At 37.0% G+C, this 22,921-nt stretch overlaps 1 protein-coding gene across 1 annotated transcript; it reads right to left on the minus strand.

Annotated features, from left to right (window-relative positions):
* Nucleotides 1-45: 45 nt before the first annotated feature.
* LOC118810820 (nectin-3-like) lies at nt 46-22,262 on the minus strand. Its single transcript, XM_036574896.1, is given in 10 exon segments — nt 46-53; nt 2,337-2,488; nt 4,690-4,798; nt 5,107-5,262; nt 12,826-12,902; nt 14,971-15,079; nt 15,382-15,534; nt 15,537-15,686; nt 18,032-18,373; nt 22,142-22,262. Coding segments are annotated over 10 exon segments (1,377 nt in total).
* Between the last annotated feature and the right edge of the window lie 659 nt (nt 22,263-22,921).

Consider the following 22,921-nt stretch of genomic DNA (forward strand, 5'->3'; position numbering starts at 1 on the left):
TCAAGGCAAGTTTATTCATTCATACCTTTCATACACTGCTGTCTTTCAAAAAGCTATATAAATGAGAAAATACAGAGTCATTTAAAAAGAGAACAGAAATTAAGAACATCATTAAAACATGATTAAAATGATATATTTGAATGAGAAAATCAGTCAAAAATCACATTAGAAATTATATTAAGATAATTAAAAACCTAATTTATAATTTCTTTTTTTTTATTATTAAATTAATTTAGGATAACAAAGTGCCGTTACAGAGGAGAAGGTCTAGAAATGAACACTGTTCTAAACTGAGCTGAGCTGAACCGCTGAATGCTGCCTCATCATCTTTAGTTCTGGTTCTAGGCACTGTCAAGTGGTCAGACTCCACTGATCTGAGGTTTCGTTTAGGCCTATATTTTAGCAGCATATCAGTAAGTGGGACCTTGTTCATGTAATGATTTATAAACAGGAAGCGGTATTTTGAAATCTATGCCGAAACTGACCGGGAGCCAGTGCAGTGCTCTGAGAACTGGAGTGATGTGTTCATATCCATTTGTCTTTGTTAGTACTCTGGCAGCAGCATTCTTCCTTTTCATTATGGCCACATATTAAGCATAGTAAGCTGTTGTGATGCAGTTAATTTTATTTTTGATATTTGTTTTGCTTTTTGGTGCTAATAGCTTTTAAACAGACTGTTGTAAATACAGAACTACTATATTCCGATATCCACATACAGATGCAAAAGTTTAAACAGTAATTATCCATTACAATGTGCAGAAGTGTGATCTCTGTAGAGGATGTGTGCTTAATTTTACTGGTAATTGACAAGTGTAACTTCTATTAAAAGTGAGAAAACCTTTCTTTCTATGAGAACGTACAAGAATTAATGCACACCATTAGGTTCTTTAGTACATATTTTAATTTTTTAAAATATGTACTAAAAAAAAAATTAAGATTAAACACCATTATATTTCCCAAACTGGCACTCCAATAACTGATAATTAACTATTACAGTCTCCTGTGCCTGTGCTTATACAAATGCGCTTACATAATATAAAAAGTATACTTTTTAAGAAAACTGACAAAAAAAGCTGGCCATAATTTCTCTGGTCCCTGGCTCTTTCTAACCCCACTCCTTTAGTCCGTCTGAGGCCAGCTTGCTGACAGCTTAGTGACGCTGCGCCTGGTGAATAAGGGTTTGACGCTTCAGCTCACTGCTGTCCTAGAGGTTTTGGCTTCCATTACTTGTAGGTCTGGCTGAATCAGTGGCCACAGGATTGTGCTCAAAATGCCTGGAGTGGAAGTATTCAAATAAACATTTATTAACTGCAAAAATAATTTTGGGTGTATTTAGTATATTTTATTTATCATTTTATTTTATATTATATGTTACCAAAAGTACTATGATGCTCATTTTAGGGTTAGCATGACTCAAAACATGAGTAACAAAATAAATGCAATCATCATTCTAGAGACCAAAATAACTTTAAAATATTTTAAACTACTAAAATAAATTTTACTAAAATAAATACTCTGTGCTTTATATTCAAAATGGACAAACTCACCTAATTCTTTCTGTCAGGTCTGAAGTAAATTTGATCAATATCCTAATTAAATTTAATTTCCATATTAAATAAACTGCAGTAACACCAAGGAGGAGAAGGAGAATGATGAACAACGTCCAACAGACAGTAGTGCATTCTACATGGAGAGAGGAAGAAAGGAAAGAATCGGAATCAGAATCAAGCTTTATTGGCCAGGTATGCTTACACATAGAAGGAATTTGTGACAAAGAGAGGGATAAGTGAGGTAACAGTCAGATAAGTGAGGCATATAAGTGAGGTGCTAGAAGAAACACTGGCCTGAGACAGTAGTTACAGAGGATGAAATGTTGAGTGTGATAATATATACCAATATATTTAAGAAGTGCAGTTCAGAAGTTGGATTTTTGTGCATGTGTAATAATTAACAGTTGAAGAGAGAGATCGCTTGTGGGAAGAAGCTTCAATAGGAGTGTGAGAAAGAGAAAATTTTCATTTTGAACACTTTATAAGCGTAAATGTCACAAAAACTTGCATCCTCATATTTCCTAATTTGAATTCACTTAACATAATTTCAGGTTTCTGACTGATATATGAATAAGATAAACTGATATATTGATATGCAGCATGTCCAGTAAGTGGTACACTAGTTTGTCTGGTTGGCCCAGCCACTAAAACTTAAGATGCTTGCTGTGCATTACTGATCTACTGTTAGCTGGGTACTTTGCCTGACTGTAAGAATATATCTTATCTTTCTTTTGGAATGACTGATAGATCATACTGCACACCTGTATATGTTCAAATGAGACTCACCTGTGGAAATATGGACTTTAAGGGTAGCTGTGTCATGTCCATACTGGTTTGCTGCTTTGCAGACATACAACCCAGTATTATCAGAGGTCAGTGGGATTGTCAGCCTGTCAATTGTGTCAACATCAACATGGCTGGAAAGAGTCTTGTTCACCCTGTTATTATAAGGAGTAGTAACGTGTTAACATGTGTTCAAATACTATATAAGCAGTGTTAATGTGGAGAAGTATCTTCACATTACAAAGGTTTTTACACCCAATCAGTAGGCCTAACTGTGGAAAGCTGCCTTCACCTATGCAAATATTAGTAGATTTACTCTTAACAGCTACAGGAATTAGCCTGTCAAACATCACCTTTGCTAATCTTACTTTAAACATCCTGTTTGGATAATTTGTGAAATCTTTCAAAAACTCAGCAAGAATAAATGTCCAATAAAAGCATAAAACCTTAAGTAAAACTGTGGTATGTTGTGGTTATAGGCACTGATTTACAATGATAGTAATCTATTGATACGTGTAAGTATTTTTTGTGGCTGTTTCTCTCTCGCTCTCTCCCAGGTGTACCTGTTTTTGTCATCAGCCATGTGAAGGGCCTGTAACCAATCAGAATTCTGGCTGGTGTAATTAGGGATAAGGAGCCTAATGTTTAAAGTCTACATTCAAGTAGTGTTGCACTACTCTGGGTAGAGGTCTGCACAAGGCAGGTTCAACTGTGGGTCCCACGTGATCTGCTAAATAATTTGGGGGTGGGTTTCATTTTCAGGCGCCACAGTCATTGTGTGTAAACCAGTGTGCAGGCTTGTATGGGTGGGTATTATGCCTGGCTGGGTTGGGCAGACTTAGACAATTATTGGTTGCTTGTAGAGGTGAACAAGCAGACAACAAATGAACTGCAAGTGTACTGCACAGAAAACGTTAATAATCACAAACAGCAAAACACATGAAGCTGTAGAACATCCAGTAAATAACTTGAGCACAATTTTTTTTTTTTAATTTAAAGTTTTTTTCTGCAACAATGCTTTTGGTTATTTAACCTGTGCTGTGTGGCTTTAAATTAATTTCAGTTGACTTGCAGATTATGGAATTAATTAGTGTCAAAATGAAAATGAAAATGTAATGTATAAAATGTCAATGTATTTGTATGTTTGCATTTAAATTTCCCACTTATATATGCAAGTTTGAGCTCAAATGAGAATTCAAATTCTGTGATTTCAATTTGCCATTTGGTAGTCTACTATTGACATTTCATTTACACAAAGATTTAGATGCTTTATGAGTAGCTTTACTTAAATTACAATGATCAGGCACCGTGCCTGTCCACGGCCGGCATGAGAAAAACTGCGTATCAGCGTATTGGGGCTATGCAGTTGTCTCACCTCCGGATTCATCCACCGTTCCTAACGCCTCTCAGAACTCCATTTCTCATAATTCCACAGATCAATACATCATGGACACATGCCCTCCCATCTGCCCAATGACCTTCTGCCCAATGGGATAGGCTCCAGCACCCCCCTCAACCCAAGAGGATAAGCGGCTTAGATAATGTGTGTGTGTGTGCGCGTGTGCATGTGTACTGAATCAGCCATAGTTCAGGTAAGTTTGTAGAGCTTGCCAAAGTAAGCTATGAACAGAAAAGAAAGATTTGTCATGTTTCTGCATTGTAACTTTACTGCCAGTCTAATGATGTCAATTCAGCATGTAGTATCTTAAGCCTACATGTAGCAATATTCATATTTTGACTATTTAACAACCTCAAAAGTCAGAGGATCCAGTGATATTTGGAGAAAAACATTCACAGGACAAAATGTATCACCTTTATAACATTTGGAACAGGATGCTACGGATGCAATTTTCGAAAACCTCATTCATTTGTCTTATAGAGCAATTCCTTTTAGATCCGGAGTTCTTTATGTGGGAATAAGAGCATGGTGCACAGTACAGAATGACGACGACTTCAGTGGTTGATAGCCCTGCTTTCAGCCTTTCCATACATTAATGGCAGCAAAATGAAAGAAATGTGTTCAAAGTTCATAAGGTGACTAATACAGTAACCTAATAAAGTTGGTCTCAGCATTGACTATTAATTTATGCTTTTATACCTTAATAATCAATGTTTTAATGCCACGTTACTGATCCCACAATGCCCTAGACAAAACGTGGGGTCATAACATTACATAGCATAGAAAAATGAAATGTGAAAATGGTTCTTCTACTCATGAACCAGAAAGCTGTTTATGTATGCTGAACTGTAACCAGGTGCAGCTTTTGCCTTTCTTAATAAACTGCTATTCTATAATAGATGTTTACTGTGAGTGCTGCAGATGCACTTATCCATCTTTCTGACTCAGCTTGATTACCTGCTCCAGGTGAATGTCGTTGGTTGTGGATTGGCATCAACTACACACTGAAATTCTCCAGCTGTCTTTGAGACGGTAACAGAAATAATCTCCACACTCTGAGGAGGATCTGAGAGAAACGAGCAAAATGCACACAGTAACTAAGCATCTGAAAATCTGAAAGCTTTACAAAAGCCATTATATATAAAAACAGAATTGTGACCACTGTTTAGAGTTGCCAGTCAGGCAGTAAATGGAATTTTGTACTGAGTTAGTTACAAGAACTAAATGTATTAGAGAGCTTTTGCTTGTGTTTTTAGCAGATTTCATATGACTAAATGAAATTTTATTCAGTTCCATACATTTGAGTTCTTTTGTTCATGTACAGTGTTCTCATTTATAGTGTGTGTGATAGTCTGGTTGCTGACAGTGACTTACAATGGATAATTAGAGTGTAGTCCAGTATCAGCTCCTCATTCAGGCTGGTGTGGTTCACTAAACACTGAACCTTCTGCTGGTTTAGATCTTTGGATGCTACACCAATCAGGAAGCTTTTGACAGTGTAAGTTCCATCAGAGTCTGCAGAGTGTGGGTCTGCAATTTTATAGAGTCGCTCAGGGCACCCAGATGCCAGGACACAACTGCCTCAGGCCATGCGTTAGCAGCGGTGCATGTGGCTAAGGTCACTTCAGACTCACCAGTAACAGGAATCACATCAGTGGTCACACCAACAACAGGAGGAACTAAAAGTGAAGACAAACAGTACGTACATGGCATGAATGAAAACAGCTTGTAAATGACATTAATTTAAAATGGAGATGATGTGTTCTAACACAGGTTACTTTGGCCTCTTCAGTGTAAATTAATTTAAAAATGTCTGTGATTCTCTGTAGAATATTTCTCTGTATCCTTTGGTTTTTGGTCCTCAACTTTTAGACTCCCTCAGCTTCAGCCCAGAGCACAATGCATTGAAACATGTTATTAACTTGTAACTTGTTATATTATGTGTATTTATACACCATGGTGGTGCTTGTCATTAGCTTTTTTGTCCAAAACCATGCAGTCTGCATACAGTTATTCATATTATCATAACACATCTCACTCTAGTGTGATCTAAATTAAACTTTGATTACCGAAGTTTCATTTGAAGCAACTAAGGCTGATTTCTGTAATGACTTCAGAAAAATGCTAGCATTCATTGTAGTAGCTAATTTAACAATGTATTTTGCTGTCTTGTTCTATGGCTTATGGAATCATATTTTTCTGCCATATCTTACTTTAGATGTACATATTTTACACATTTTTTTAAAAGGAGTGAGGAAGAATTCTGGACTGGTGGGCCCACTTATTTTTTTTATATTTGCAAGACAGAAACCTGTTAACAAACTTTATAAATTTGGCAGATAAATTTGACTTTAGATTGGAAAGTAATAGTGTGCGACAATTCACTTTCATTGTAAGAGCTGTTGTTTCTTTTTCAGTTAAAGAGGGTGATTTTTTGCAGTATTCTTCTTTAAAAATACACAATTCACATTAAAAATACAAAAATATTCAGAAAGCAAAATGATGAAGAAAATTCCTTTAATAGTAATGTCAAAATATCCACGGTTTACGGTAGTACAGAATAAAATAATAAAACATACAAAGTTGTGAAAAACTAATATCCACATTGATATCAAGCATAGTTGACTATATGTCTAATTCAACTAAATATGAGTATTTTCAGTGGAAATTAGCACTAATATCTGCATCATAATAAAATACTTTTTTTTTATTTAGACTCTTATTTCCATTTTCCCACAGATGTTTACATGAGTTTTAATTTTAAACACAAATACAAGCATGCAACTTTATAAATCTCTGGCAAAATAAATCACTACTTTTCAAAACTGTTATCTCTTGTCAAAACATTATCTCTGCATCAGATTGTTGCATTTGTGCTTTCAGTAGTGCAATACGTAGCAGGAAATGTAAATAAATATAGACTCGTCCGCCATCCTGTCTGCTATTCTGGGCTGATTTCCCAAAATTATGTTAGCACAAAGATTATTCTTGAAAAGATATAGTGAACATCACACTGCCCCAAATGCACAGCTTAAAAACCATTTACTAGTCTCAAAATTGCTTTACACCTGGTGTGGTAGCCCTGAGATCTTAAAATATACCCCCAAGGTCAAAGCCCAGAGTTAAGGAGAACTCTAGGATGAAATCCAGAAACACATATAGGAATAGATCAAGGACATATATTTTATTTAATACAGATTATATCCATCACATGTCATCACTTAGAAAAATCATAAAAACTCAGCCTGATTCACCACTGCAATAGTTATGTTTCGTTCACCAGCAGGTATCCTAACAATGTTTACAAGCAGTTCTGTGAGTAGATTTGTACCATTTTAGAGGGTTCAAAAAGGTAAGAGAGATGCACCTGTACATTTTAACTTAAGAGTGTGCTTGGTACAGCTCCCTACTAGGAACACTTCAATAAGACCTCAGCCATCCTATCATCGACTAGATTATCCTGTTGTCACGTCTAGAGGGCATGCCCACACCAGGCATGTGAAACAGGGGAATTTGCAGGCCAAAGTGCTGTGGAGATTAGCGTTTACCTTCATCTAATGCTTTGAATTCAGTTCATTAAGGCCTTGCTAATTAGCTGAAGAGCTGAATCAGGGGCCGGATTAACAAAAATATCTTACGAAAGAAAATCTTCGTAAATGTGTGTTTTTCTTGACTTCATTCTTAAGAAAAAAGTTGTGAGAAACTGTTATTCTTCAAATAACTTCTTAAGAATTCTCTTATTTTCTTTTCTTTACTATTTTCTTAAGTATAATTCTAAGAGCAAGTGGTATTCTTGAAAATATTATGTTCTTAAATGTTTTCTTAACCTTACGACAGCCTCACACTTGCTTAAGATGTAAGAGTTGACGAGGTGGGCATCTAAATTCATCATATCTTAAGAGGATTTTTGAGAACTTCTTATGTTTTTTTTCAAGAATTGCATTTGAGAACATTCTTTTGAACTTCTTAGTGTTAGTCCTAAGAACCTTTGCAAGTTTTTTTTCTTAAGAAAGCTTTTGTGAATCCTGGCCCAGGTGTGTTTAATGAGGCGGTGTGTTGAAGTCTGGAGGACTGGAGCCTGACACATGTAATCTTTCCGTGGTGAAGAAAAACCCCACCCCTTCACAGCACTTCACAAGATCAAGAAAATCTCCAGGAGGTAGACTGGTATCTGTGTCAAAGTCAAAAATCAAGAGGACACTTCACCATAGTAAATACAGAGGGTTTACTACAAGACAAACCTTTGGTAAGCCTCAAAAACAGAAAGACCAAATTAGTGTAAAAAAACATCTACAAAAAAGCCTGTAACTTTCTGAAATCTCATTTTGTCAGAATTATCAACTTAAGATGAACTACGACATGTAGTTTACAGAAGGTTTCTGCCCTCAGCCACTGGCAGATTTAACTCAGTTAACGTACTGACATGTTCCACTCAGCTATTGCTGTATTTCACTCAGTTACTGGCAGATTTGATGTTTATTCCACTGGAATATTTAACCAGTGAGGAGTCAGGCGATGTTTTATTTAATTGGAATAGGTAGCCTTTTCAGCAAACACTGCTTGCCTGGCTAGTTAGCAAATCACACCATAGCTTTGATATACAACACTAATCTCTATAAAATCCATATTAAATTGCATGTCTCTGAAATTTACACAAGGCAGTCAATCGAAAGTCTTTAAGAGAAACAGACAAGAAAAGGCTAATCATCTGACATAAGTCAGCCTCATGGTGCAAAAGCTAATAAGTAAAGGAATGACAGACATATAGTTGTGAAAATTTTCATAAATCAAGTGAGTTAATTTGAGCCTGATCTCACCTCATTACATGTGTATTACTGTACCAATGTTTGGCCAACAAAACAGAATACCATGTTTTAACATATGATAGAGCAGTATAGAACAATTCAATATGACAAACTCTTGTTCACAAACTTGTGAAAGTGTTCGTTAATCAGTTAATGCCTAAAACGAGTGAATTCACAAGGTTGTTCGATAGTGGATAAAATTCCAAACTCAGATAGCCCTATGTTTCACTTCATGATGATAAAAACTTACACGTGAATGACTGACCCATAAAAACAGGACTGTAAACATTGCACAGTGGATGCCATTGTGTGTGCCATTTAGGTTAATTATACTATTCCTAAGTGGTCTGTATAAAACTGCAGTTTGTAAGTGCATATATTTATAAATTATCAGCATCAGTGATGAGTGTGATTAAACTGTTGGGAGATAAAATTAATCTAACCTAATCACATAACATCCAGTATTGCATGTTATTTTATGGATGTATTGTGTAACAGCACTTCAGTAAGCACACCACTGAAAGATGTGCCCGATATGAGTCACTAATGAATAATGGGGCTAATTTGTACATTGTACGATTGTGTAGAATCATCTGTGCTTCTTGAGGCACAGACAAAGCAATTATTGAGGCATTGAAGATGAATCTCTAAACACAATTGTCTTCTGAACAACAATTTTTTATTATTATTATATTCCAGTACAGCTTACCTCCTGGTGTTGGTTCTTGTAAAGAAACATAACACTATGTTCATTCACACAGCTTTATTCTTTACTTAAAACATTTACAAAGTTTACAGAGTAGAATGAAAAATAAAGTGCAATAGTAATGTAGTATATTTAAAAAAAGTTGCTATATATATATATATATATATATATATATATATATATATATATATATATATATATCATAAAAGCAATTCAGAGTGCTTCATAAAAATAAAATAAGACAGAACTTTAGAAGTTCTAGAAAAATATCAAGATAAAAAGACATATGTTAGATTAAAGAAATATCAGCCACTCGAGTCTTTTCATGACATGAAATGATAATTATGACAAATGTTGAATATTGCACGAAAATAAAGTGTGATGCTACTAGAGAGCATTATAGTATTAGCGTAAATACAGGGTCATTAAGAGCTATAGCGGAGAGTTACATTTCAGAATGAAAAACAAACGTCATACGTGTCAGTGGAACTTCTAGCCAATGAGGACTAAGATCTGTCATCAAGCCATCTTGTAGCTCGTGCAGCTTGTGAGAAGCAACTGCAGTGACTGGCTCTGAAGCATAGATATACATACTTAGATTTCAGGTAATGCTGCTGTCTCTTTTCTAAGCGCCTGGGTCAAAATTAGTGGAGCAGATTTAAATATTAGCTTAAGCATGGAGAGTAGAAGCGTTTACCAGACATTCTCAAAAAGCAGATCTTCACCTACAATAAAGATATGAAAATATCCAGTCATACAGGGTGACGAAAAGATTCATTCGATTTCAAAATTATTTATTTCACTTGTAAATCATTACAGAACAATGCAGCATATTGTAAATGGTTTAAGTGAGCATTAAGTTTATGTAATTTTACAAGTGCTCAATATGAACCTACTCCAGCTGTACGGACAACATCAATGCCATAGTCAAATTCATCCCATACTCGATTGAGCATGTCGGGTGTCACTGTAATTACAGCACTTTCAGTGCGATTTCGGAGATCATCCAGTGTTGTGAAACCAACGCCGAATGCTCTGAGCTGTTGGAGTTTTACTGCTGCTGAAAATCATGTTGCACAGTTATGATGGATTCACTCTTACTGAAGTGGAGAACGCACAACGCTTTCTGCTCAGGGGTCTTCATCTCCTTACAAACTAAAAGGAGAACCATCTTCCACTGACAGTCAGAAACTCTATGACTCCTCTTTCAATTGGTATGTGACTGGTTCCTAGACACCTCACGGTTGTAAAAATGTAGCGCTTTTGAAATCGGATGAATCTTTTTAATCACCCTATACCTCTGTAGAGTAAATAATAAACACAAAGATAATACCAAAGTCCTTTTTTCCACCATTGACTGAGTAATTGACCCTACGTTTTCTGCTAGTGTGGCGCATGGTGATTTGTCAGTGCAACTGGTCGATAATCATTCAGTGCTATCAGATGTCTTTTCTTGTGGACAGGAACCACACAAGATGTTTTCCACATAACTGGGACTCTCTTCAGGCTGCAGCTCAGATTGAAGATGTGCTGTAGAATTCCACACGGCTGCTCCGCACACAGTTTCAGCACCCTAGGTTCATCTAGGCCATCAGGTCCCGCTGCTTTGCTCTGCCTAAGTTTTTTTCAGTTCCTTCTTCACCTGATTAGCAGTGAATAGTGATAGTCACAGGTGTGAATGGCTGTGGTGGATGAGGGTGAGGCTGTGGATGGCCCATGGCGTTGTTGTGTAGGTAGGTGTGTTAATCTGTGTAGGAGATGGACACAATGGAGCAGGAGAGGAGCCATTGTCAAACTGCACAAAGAACTGGTTTAACTCATTCACCCGTTCGTGCTTATCCCTCTGCTGGAATAGAGCTGCGTTGGTTAAAATTGATGTCTTTTAGGCCTCTCCAGACAATGAGTGTAAATAAGTTAATGTTACCCACCTGTAAATCAGAAACAGATCTATTTTCATGCCTTTCAACTCTCGATGAAGCTGAAGTCAGCTTCTTATTCGCCAGCTTCTTGTTCAGATTTTCCTGTACCACCTTAAATGGTTCAGTAGCTACATTCTGGTGTCTTTGAATTTGTAAAAGCTGGTGAAACAAGAAGCCAATGTCAGCCTTGTCAGCTCTCTGAGGTGAGGTCTCTCCATCATTGAAACGCCTTACCAATGTTAACACAGCTCTTCTGCCTGGTCTATGGACAACTTTTCCCAGTCTTTGTTGATCAGAGCTTCTCCGCTTTGACTGTGTCTCCTTCTTGGCACTGCATGGCATATATGACATATTTAGTCCTTGTCCCAGTGTTGGTGACACTGTGCCTGGTGAATGAAGTTTCAAAGATTGACCTCACTGCTGTCCTCAAGGTTTTGGCTTCCATTACATGTAGACGAGGCTGAATAAGTGGCCACAGGAACATGCTCAGAACGCCTGGAGTGAAAGCATTCAAATGAAAATGCAATAATCATTTTGGGCGGTGTTTTATTAATATTATCAAAAGGACTGTGATGCTTATTTTAGGTTAGAAGGACTGAAAATAATAGTGAAAAATCAATGCTATTACTATTCCAAAGACCAAAATAACTTAAAAATATTTGTCTAATAAAAAAATGTACTTTGTGCTTTATGTTCAAAATGAACAAACTCACCAATTTCTTTCTCTCAGCTGTGAAGTAAAATAGATCAATCTCCTGATTAAATTATATCTCCATATTAAATAAACAGCAGTAATGACAAGCAGGAGAATGGTGAACAAACTCCAACAGACAGTGGTGGATTCTACATGTAGAGAGGAAGAAGAGAAAGGAGAGTGAGAGAGAAAAAGTTTAAATTTTAACCTTTTTATTAAAAGATGATAGTATAATTAGTGTAGGTTGTCTTTTTAAGCATCCACAATCAAGTCCCTGAGATCTGCATCCTCATATATCCTAATCAGGTTTGCCCACATGTGCAAACCAATATGTCAGTATGCAACAGGTTCTGAGTCTAATGAGTGGTGCACTAGTTTGTCCAGTTGGCCTAGTCACAAAAATTTCAGAAGCTTGCCATTCATTTTTAATCTACTGTTATGTTGGGTAATTTGCCTGACTGTTAGAATATCTCTCAACTTTGTTTTGTGATGACTGATAGATCATATTGCACATCTGTATCAGGATCACTTTATTTTGCCTAGTATGTTACACATCCACGGAATTTGTCTTGCTGAGTGCACTCATGTATGTAACATACTAAACAGACCAGACAAGCAAACAAACTGTTACAAACGATTTAGCTAAGACAAAATTAAAATAAAAACACAATAAATAGAATAAAGAATAATGATAATGAGGAGACATGGAGGAGCTAAAGAGAAGTGTAAATATCTGTACATATGCAGATGAGACTACCTAGACATATGAAGATCTGATGACATAATATTAAATTATCATATACAGAATATTACAGAATTATATGAATTTTTGCAGAAATTTAACAGTTGTGCAAATAGCATTGTTACAGAGGAGTTATTGTAATACAGGTTGGATACTTTAGTTATGTGCAATAGTTAACATATGTACAAATGAGACTCACCTCTGGAAACATGCATGTGAAAGGGTACCTGTGCCATTTCCATACTGGTTTGAAACATTACACATATATAGGCCATTGTTGTCAGAGGTCAGTGGGATTATCAGCCTGTCAGCATCAACACGGCTTAAAAGAGTCTTGTTCACCCTGTTAGTACAAGAAGCAGAAATGTGCTAACTTGTATTAAAATGCAGTGTTAATGTGGAGGAGTATATTCATGTTACAAATGCTTAGTAGGCCTACCTGTGGAAAGCTGCCTTTACCTGTGCATATTAGCAGATTTAATCTAAACAGCTACAGGAATTAACCTCTCAGATATCACCCGTGCAGATCTTACTTTAAACTAGGGCTGGCTCGGTACCACTTTTCGATGTGTGATTACGATACTGATACCACAGCATACCAATCCCTTTCTTAAACAGCTAAGCTGTGAATGATACATTTATCTGGATGCACTTTGCTTAACATAGCATCTAAATAATCAAACTTTGAAACAAATATTCTACTACCCTAAAGCAAGAAATACATAGCCCACAACACGACTCCATTAAGCAATACTGCTGTTTCTTTTAATTTAAAAAAAATTCACAAACACAACTTTTAGCAGTATTTTGAATTGTTCAGCACCTTTCAAATATTCAAAATTAAATTTAAAGTGCAACTTTGTGCAAAAAGTATTCACATGATAGGTTAGGCTAATGGATCATATCACATTATACTTTATTTTTTTCTTCTGATATCCAATCCAGTGATTTTTACAATGACAGTGATCAGAATGATAACGATACTAATTATCATATCGCTCACAAAACTAATTTGTGAATTCTTTAAAAAAATCAGCAAGAAGAAATGTCCAACAAAAACATTAAACCTTAAGTAAAACAGTTATGAAGCAGTTGTTGGCACTAAATGACAATAATGGCAGTCTCAGGAACAAGAAACTATAAAGCAGCAAGAAGGACCTGGGTTTGATTCCTGGCCGGGGCGACCTGGGTACTTTCTGTGTGGAGTTGCATGTTCTCCCTGTGTCTGCATGAGTTTCCTCCCACAGCCCAAAGACATGCAGTCAGGCTGATTGGACATGATAAATTGCCCCTAGGTGGGCGTGTGTGTGTGTGTCTGAGAGAATGTATCTCTGTGTGTGTCTGAGAGAATGTATCTGTCTCCCTGCAGTGGACTGGCGACCCGTTTCCTGCCTTCCACTAAATAACCCAGAAGGATAAACAGATTATAAACAGAAAATGTGTGTGTATGCTGAGCTGTAACCAGATGCACCTTTTGCCTTTCTAGATAAGCTGATATTCTATAATACACAGGTTCTCAACCTTTTCTACCCCAAGGCCCACCTGTTTATAAATACAAAGAATAGCGGCCCACAGGAAAACTAAAATCATCTTCTTAAATACGATTTTCTCTTCTCAAGTGCTGAAACTGAAAACCTGAGAATCAGATCAGATTGTCCATTTTGGCTCAATCGCAGGTCCCAAAATTTGCAGTTATGTTGGAGCTGCAGTTTTCACTGAAAATACTCCACTGCCTTTGTCTTGAGATTTCTCTTTAGTTTTGAGGGCATTTGTGATTCATTTGAAATAGACAAACCTCAGTACACTCACTAGGCTTTTGGATTAGCGTAGTCACAATCAACAATAATAATAAACCTTTATACTTGCTTTTTTGTCATTGGTTTATCAATTTGACTTAAACCACTCACGTTGCTGATGCTAGGCCCAAAATACGTTCCGATCCATGAGCCAAAAGCAAACATATATCTTTGCTAGTATTTTATTTTACAGCAGCTTGTGATGTAGAAATGAGAGTAAACGTCTCCATCTCTGACTCACTGACTAACTGCATCGCGCGTCTGTGGCTGCAATGTTTTTATTTGTATGTATATTAGTTATAATTTAAAAATATTCGCTTCTCAGTTCTTAATTATTAAGTTAATCTTTTTCCACTTATGTTTTTCTGATGTTAAAGTGATGTTACTGGCCCACTATGAACTACTGCCTCCCCTGATTTCATGGCCCGCAGAACACTAGAGTGCTTCGTGGCCCACTAGAGTGCTTTGTGGCCCACTTGAGGTCTGTGGACCACAGGCTGGAAAACCTGCTATAATAGATGTTTACTGTGAGTGCTGCAGATGCACCTATCCATCTTTCTGACTCAGCTTGATTACCTGTTCCAGGTGAATGTCGTTGGCTGTGGATTGGCATCAACTACACACTGAAATTCCTCAGCTGTCTTTGTGACTGCGACGGAAATAATCTCTACGCTTTGAGGAGGATCTGAGAGAAAAGAGTAAAATGTACACAGTAACTAAGAGACTGTCTGAAAGCTTTACAAAAGCCATTATAAATAAAAACAGAATTGTGACCTGTGTTAGCTGATTTTGCGGGACTACATTTTTTCTTCCGTTCCATGCAGTACATGAGCTCATTTTGCATACATACTCATGAAACAGCCTAGTTTAATCTGATTGTGTTCATATAAACAGATGTTCAGTTGTTTGTTGCTCTCATTTATAGTGTTTCACACTGTCTATATCTCTAGAGTGTGTGTGATAGTCAGGTTGCTGACAGTGACTTACAATGGATAATTAGAGCATAGTCCAGTATCAGCTCCTCATTCAGGCTGGTGTGGTTCACTAAACACTGAAACTTCTGTTGGTTTAGATCTTTGGATGCTACACCAATCAGGAAGCTTTTGACTGTGTAAGTTCCATCAGAGTCTGCAGAGTGTGGGTCTGTACTTTCACAGAGTCGTTCAGAGCACCCAGCCTCCAGGACACATCTGCCTTAGGCCGTGCTTTAGCAGCAGTGCAGGTTGCTAAGGTCACTTCAGACTCACCAGCAACAGGAATCACATCAGTGGTCACAAAAGCAGCAGGAGGAACTAAAATTGAAGACAAACATTAGTACATGAAAGAATATAACCAACCAACAAATGACCTAGATTGAAAAAAGTGATTCTCTGTAGAAAACCTCATCCATGTGTTTGTTTTTGTCTTCATCCTTAGTGGTGGACTTTCTTCTTCAGCTTCAGTTTTATCTCAGAGCACAAATCATCGAATGATATTTAATATTGTACTTATGAACTCCAAAAAAGTTGGGACGGTAGGTAAAATGCAAATAAACACAGAAACTAAAATGGACTGATGCACAGTGGAAACATGTTTTGTGATTTGATAAGTCCAACCTTTCAGATTGTTTATGGAAATAATGGATGTAGTGTTCTCTGGGCTAAAGAAGAAAATGACCATCTAGACTGTCTAGATCACTGGTATGGGGGGCAGGGTATTAGTGGGAAACTTGCCCATCTGTAATAGCATTATAGCTTAATGCATTTTGGAGCAACATATGCTGCTTTCTAGACGATGTCTTTTTCGGTGACATCACCAACTCACATTCTGCACATGTTACAACAGCATGGCTGCATAATCAGAGAGTGCAGGTGCTGGACTGGCCTGCCTGCAGACAATGTCTAAGCCCAGAGTTAAGGAGAACTACAGAATTAAATTCAAAAGCTCAACTAAGAATACATCAAGGATACTCATTTTATTAAATAAAGATTATATGCAGCATTACTTGGTTGGAAAACCCACAAAAAACTGCCACTGCAACAGTGTTTGGTTTACCAGCATCTATCGTACGTTTTCAAGTGGTTGCATGAGATTTGTACCACCTTAGGTGTTTGAAACAGGTAAGAGAGATGCACCTGTACATTTTGCATCACAATAGTATTCTGCTCTGTACAGCTCCTACTAAGAATATTTCAACCAGACTCCAGACACTATATAATCTGCTAGATTACCCTGTTGTAACCTCTAGTGGCCCAAGCTCCCCTCAGGTCCTACAGATTACATATGTGGCACCTACTGGCCGCTTATCATTGCATTCCTCCATGGTATTTTTGAGAACTAAAAGAGGTTGGATTAAAGGAACACACAGTCCAAGTATGCACTAGATAAAAGGTCATTTTCTCAAGCAAATGGTCCACTGGTATTGACAATGTTCATGTTCAACATATTCTCATAACCATTAACATGTAAACAAAATCATTCAGAGTGGTTTGGTGTGAAATGCACCTTTCTAGAGAAATTTACTGAGTAAAAATTGTTCACCATTGTAGTACTAGGAACCAGATGTCCATATGTCTACACTACAAATATCACCATTTTATCTGCTACACAAAATGACCAGTGAACTTACGTGTGTCTTATAAGTTTTTAAATGTCACGCTGATAATGGTAAAATAGTGCTAAATTTGAAAAAAAAAAAAACACATTTTTTGGGTACTATTTTTTCCCTTACAATGGCCTGCATGTACCTCTCTGCCCTGCATGCCTTTTTTGTTCTGGTTCAAATCGATATGGCTCTATGACATTTTGGAAACTGACCTTATCAATGTCCTCCACACACCCTTCTTTCAAAAATAGGTAAGAAAACTAAATATAAACTAAAATGTTGTATCTGATTCAGTTCTCCTTCAAACTCACGGTCCCTTTGACAAATCAGGTCTTCGGGTGCGCGCTGTACAGAAAACAACGGCAAGCAACTGGAACTACGGAAAGTGAAAAGGTTAAAAAAGGTGTTTTCACTTAATCCCCAAAATACATTCACTCAAGAAAACACGGCATTATTGTGATTATTAATATTTTCAATTTGAGTAAAAGTGAACATTCTTTAAAAATACTTTTTGTACTTTCTATAGTTCGTGTTGCTTGCCATTATTTCTGTTCAACTAATGTACGCGTGATTTGTCAAAGGGAACGTTAATTTGAGGAGAAACTGAATTGGGTACAACATAGGTGTTAGCCGTGTTGAACGGTTGTAACTACAGGCTAGTAACTACAAAAGCACGTTAGCTTGCACGCATTGATGTCAGTTGAGAATGCGGTTTTGAGAGGAAATACGAAAGTGACAATACGTATGGTACACTGATGTACTATTTTCCAGTTGTATGCAGATACACACCTTACTTTAGAATAAAAGAAGAGCATGTAAGCTAAAACTAAATGAATGTACATTCAGCTTAATTTTTTTGTTATGTAGCTCTAACATGTTCTTCGACTTGGTTTAGAGCATTCTTATGGTGTTTTTATTTTTCAAAAGCTTCTAAATACTAAATAGTGCTTTTCTTTATCAATGCAAGCCAATGATGTATAATAAAATTTCAAGAAAAAGAAATGTATTGTTCCTTTAGCTTTAGAGTGAACTAATGTGAACTATAAATCGTACCTAGTACTCTGAGGTAAAGTCCTGTCTCAAATGGTCCATCTGGAAATATATTGAAGATGCAAGTGTAAATTCCTTCATCTTGTAGCATTACATTCTTCAGAAGAATTGTGCCAATCATTTCTGAGATTTTTCCAATAAATTCAGTTCTGTCTCCTAATCCATTTATAGTTGCCGTTTTGCCATCTGAGTTAATGACAAAAAAGTTCTTATTTGTGAGCGTTTCTCGAGTCCTTTTTTTCCAAGTAATCCGTGTTAGTGTCTCATTTGTCTCAACCAGCTGACAAAACAGGCTGGCGCCATCTCCTGCTTTAGCAGTTGCACTCCGACCAATGACCCTTATAGCTGTAAAAAATAAATAAATGAATAAATAATTTAATTAATTAAATAAAAATGGCAATACAACAAAGTTAAATTATCTGTCAATATAAAAGGGTGCAAACAAACAACCACCAACAAAACAACATTCTGTTTACATTAACACTCATCACTTTGCCAGTGTTAGAATGGCAGAAGGAAGGTCTAGATTTTTCTTTATCCTTCTACCACATCAATGCCTCTTCTGGAGGTGACAAATTATATTTCATCATTAACAGAGGAAGATGATGTGAAAACTGAATCAAGGAGGGAAGATACTAGGTCCTTAATAACACATATGATGATTCATTACTATTATTATAATGTCTCAATTTACTTGACTGCTAACTGAGCATGTTCTATAGCTGTGTGGAAGGGCACTCAAAAATGATTGGTGGGGAGCTAAGTAGCAGCTTAGCTTTGTACAGCATGAATGAGCTTGAACCTATCATGATCCAGTATACTAAAATGTGTTAATGAGAGGATGTGCCAGGCCAGCATCAACTGGCTCTCCTTAAGTGTTAAGGGCAGTATTAGCACCTAAACTGAGAGAGTGAACATGAGTGACAGAAAGACAGAATCTTTGTGATTATTATAGCTACAGTGTGAATTGTTTTCTTCTCTGTTTCATCTGTTTATACATAGAGACAGGGTATAGGATATTGGGGGAAAATCGGTGGGTTTCTGGGGCAGCAAGGGGGCATTTATAATTTGTATAATTGTGCATATTCATAGATCTTTGCATTCTTAATTAGTTTGAGGTGTAGGGATGCTCCTATTTTAGTGGCTTCTTGAACAGAACAATTATAGATAATTATTGAGCAATTCATTATTCAATATAGATTTTCTTGTGTGTGTTTTAATTTTGTGACTTCAGGGGGGTGCATTTAACTTGTACAGTTCTGAACCAGAATTTAAAAGACCTTCCTGTCAAAAAAGTAATATCATGCAAATGTGTTGAGCAAAGTAAACCCTTGATGACAGGCCTGGCCTTTTGGCTTCACCATCGGTGATGATATGGGCAGAATCACATTATCTTAACAGTGGATAAAACAATTACTTAAATTAGACCAACCCCCAACACAAAACAGAAGGTGCACCACTCTCTCACGAGCGTCTAGAGGCCAGTGCTAGCCAGCAGTGGGTCGCTATAATATTTTGTCATCACCTGCTCAATGCCTTGTCTCAAAACTTTCATAAAACAATTTCTCAGTCATCAGGTGAAATATTTGTAACACTTTTGTGTAATAGCTTTCTATGAGGCAGCTTTTAGAGGTAGATGCTTCAAGAGCAAGCTATCATTAGGCTAAAAAATTAAATCAAACCCATCAGAGAGACAGAAAAAATACTAATTGTGGCCAAATCAAGAGAAGACTTCACCAGAGTAAATACAGAAGATTTACCACAGGAGGCAAACCACTGGTAAGCCTCAAAAACTGGAGGATCAAATGTGTTTCTGCCAAAAAAAACATCCAAAAAGCTTGTACAGTTCTAAAACAACATCTTATGGACAGATGAGACAAAGATCAACTTGGGAAATACCAAATGGGATGAGAAGAGTATGGAGAAGGGAAGGCACTGCTCTTGAACCAAACCATGCCACCTCATCTGCCAAGCATGGCAGAGGTAGTGTTATGGATTGGGCATGCATGGCTGCCAGTGGAACTGGTTCTCTGGTATTATTAATGATGTGACTGCTGACAAAAGTCCATCACCTGAGCTCATTCCAAATGAACATGCATTTAATTTAAAGGTAAAACTGAAGGTAAAATGCCCCATAAGCTGGAACTGGAGACAGCTGCAGTAAAAAAAAAATCTGATAGAGCATCACCAGGGAAGACACCCTGTCTCTGGTGATGTCTATGGATCCCAGATTTCAATATTGACTGCAAAAGATTGGCAACCAAGTATTAAAAAAGACAATTTAATTTATGATTGTTAGTTGGTCCAGTGTCAGATGTTTAGCTTTTAAAATAGCTTAAAATTGAGATGTAAATAGAAATAGGAATATAGGAATATACAATTACACTGATTATGTAAATAGATATAATAAGTTTGAATCAATATTGTTTTGTTATTAATGCAATCAAATAAAAATAAAGCAGTTTTGTATCCTCACTGAAACTGCAGAACTTTGAATACTATATTTAATCAAAAGCCAGTGACAGGTTTCCAGGTAGCATTCTGGCACTCTGATTTTATAAGGCTAAACGTCTTACATAGGCATTGTGGGAATATGTGCATGTGTATGTACAGGGAGCGAGAGGGGGTACGCAGCAGGAGGTTTCATGTCTGAAGGGGTACAAAACCATGAAACGTTTGGGAATCACTGGTTTGGACAATATGAGTTATTTCTTAAAAAAATGATCCCGCATTAAACTTTTGTGCCGATTAGAAAGCTAGCTAAATAATTAATGTTAATTATTGGTAACTTCATCTTAGACAAGACAGAAAATTTCTTAAGCCGCAAGCAGCAAACTGCGGGTTCCAAACTGTAATTCACTAGAACACCCTACACTGCTAGTACAGCTCAACCCCCTATAGGCTACATGCTTATGATACTGTGGGTTCCAAAAGTCTGAGACGACTTTAAAAATCAGATCAAATCGTAATGATGATAATATAATGAATCAACTTAAAAACCATTACAATTAAAAACTATTAAATTAGAAAAGAATGCAAAATAGAAGCATTAGCCAATTCTAAGGCCAATTCATCAAACACCTGCTGAAATCTGATTGGCTAATGGCTGCAGTATATTTTTGGATATGATTTGGATTTGATATTGTCATAGAGTCAGGATAGCAAACAGTAGGAACATCCATCCATCCATCATCTAAACCGCTTATCCTTCTGGGTCGCGGTGGGGTGCTGGAGCCTATCCCAGCTGTCATTGGGCAGAAGGCAGGATACACCCTGGACAGGTCGCCAGTCCATCGCAGGCAGACAGACAGACATGCACATTCACACACTCACACCTAGGGGCAATTTAGCATGTCCAACCAGCCTGACTGCATGTTTTTGGACTGTGGGAGGAAACCGGAGTACCCGGAGGAAACCTACGCAGACACGGGGAGAACATGCAAACTCCACACAGAAATGACCCTGGTCACCCGGCCGGGAATCGAACCCAGGCCATTCTTGCTGTGAGGTGACAGCGCTACCCACTGCGCCACCGTGCCGCCCACAGTAGCAACATGAAAAATGTAATTTCAATTGGGCAATCGTTTGTTGTGTAACATTGTTGTCGCACCCCTTAGTGATGCAGTTGCACCAAAACCTGAAATTTGCTTTTGACCCCTGAAAGGAACATGCCTGTGAAGTTTCATAACAACTGGTCAAAGCCTTTAGGTTTTAGAGCAGAATATGTGTATAATTGTACAGTGTAAGCTCTTCCCCTTATTTGGTTAACTTCTGGCAACTATATAGTGTTAAGATTTACATAACAACTACACTATGGACAAATGTATAATATACTATGTATATTTATTTTTTTTTAGACTTATCATCAGCATTCTTTGCAATTCTAATTCATATATTAATTTACTAAGTCATTTATTTTTAATTTTACTTATTTTTCATTTTGGCAGATCTGGTCCTTTCTATCCTTGGCAGTAACAACTGCAATTACACATTTGCGATAACCTGCAATGAGTCCTTTACAATCCTGTGGAGGATTTAAGTCAGGACTTTGACTTGGCCACTGCAAAACCTTCATTTTGTTTCTTCTAAGTCATTCAAAGGTGGTCGTGTTACTGTGCTTCAGATCACTGTCTTGCTGCATAACCCATTTACGCTTCAACTTTATGTCATGAACTGAGTGGACATTCTCCTTCAGGATTCTCTGATAGGCTTGTAACTCTCCCATGGATGCCATTTTCGCCCACTGTCTTTCTTATTGTGGAATCATGTACATTGATCTTAACTGAGGCAAGTGAGGCCTGCAGTTTTCTAGATGTTCGTCTTGGTTCTTTTGTGACCTCCTGGATGAGTCGTTGATTTGCTCCTGGTGAATCACTTTGCCAGACAGGTTCTATTTAAGTGAAGTTTAGATTCAACAAGTCTGGCAGTAATCATGCCTGGGTGTGAAATTGACCCAATATTCAATTAAATTTGGTAACTAGTTGATTTAGTAGGTAAGGGGACAATTACTTTTGCACATAAAACCAAGTAAGGCTGAACAGCATTTTTCCTTTAATAAATGAAATCATCATTTAAAAACAGCCTTTGTGTTTACATAGGTTTCTTTGTCTAATATTAAAGGTAGTTTGATGATCAGAAACATTCAGTTGTGACAAATATGTAGAAATGGAAAAAAATGTGAAGGGCCAAATACTTTTTTACAGAACTGTAGTTCTAAGCTTCTTTCACTTATCAGGAAATATGACCTGAACTATATATTGCCACGACACTCCCCTTTTTTGGTATGTAGTTCGCATCTATAATGTTGAATTAATGTGCTTAGTGTGTGCTTAATGTGCTTTTTCTTCTGTGTTTGTGATATCATTCTCGTTCTTCAATGTACTGTATGACTTT

The sequence above is a fragment of the Colossoma macropomum genome, unplaced genomic scaffold (genome assembly GCF_904425465.1).
Source record: "Colossoma macropomum unplaced genomic scaffold, Colossoma_macropomum, whole genome shotgun sequence".
NCBI lineage: Eukaryota > Metazoa > Chordata > Actinopteri > Characiformes > Serrasalmidae > Colossoma > Colossoma macropomum.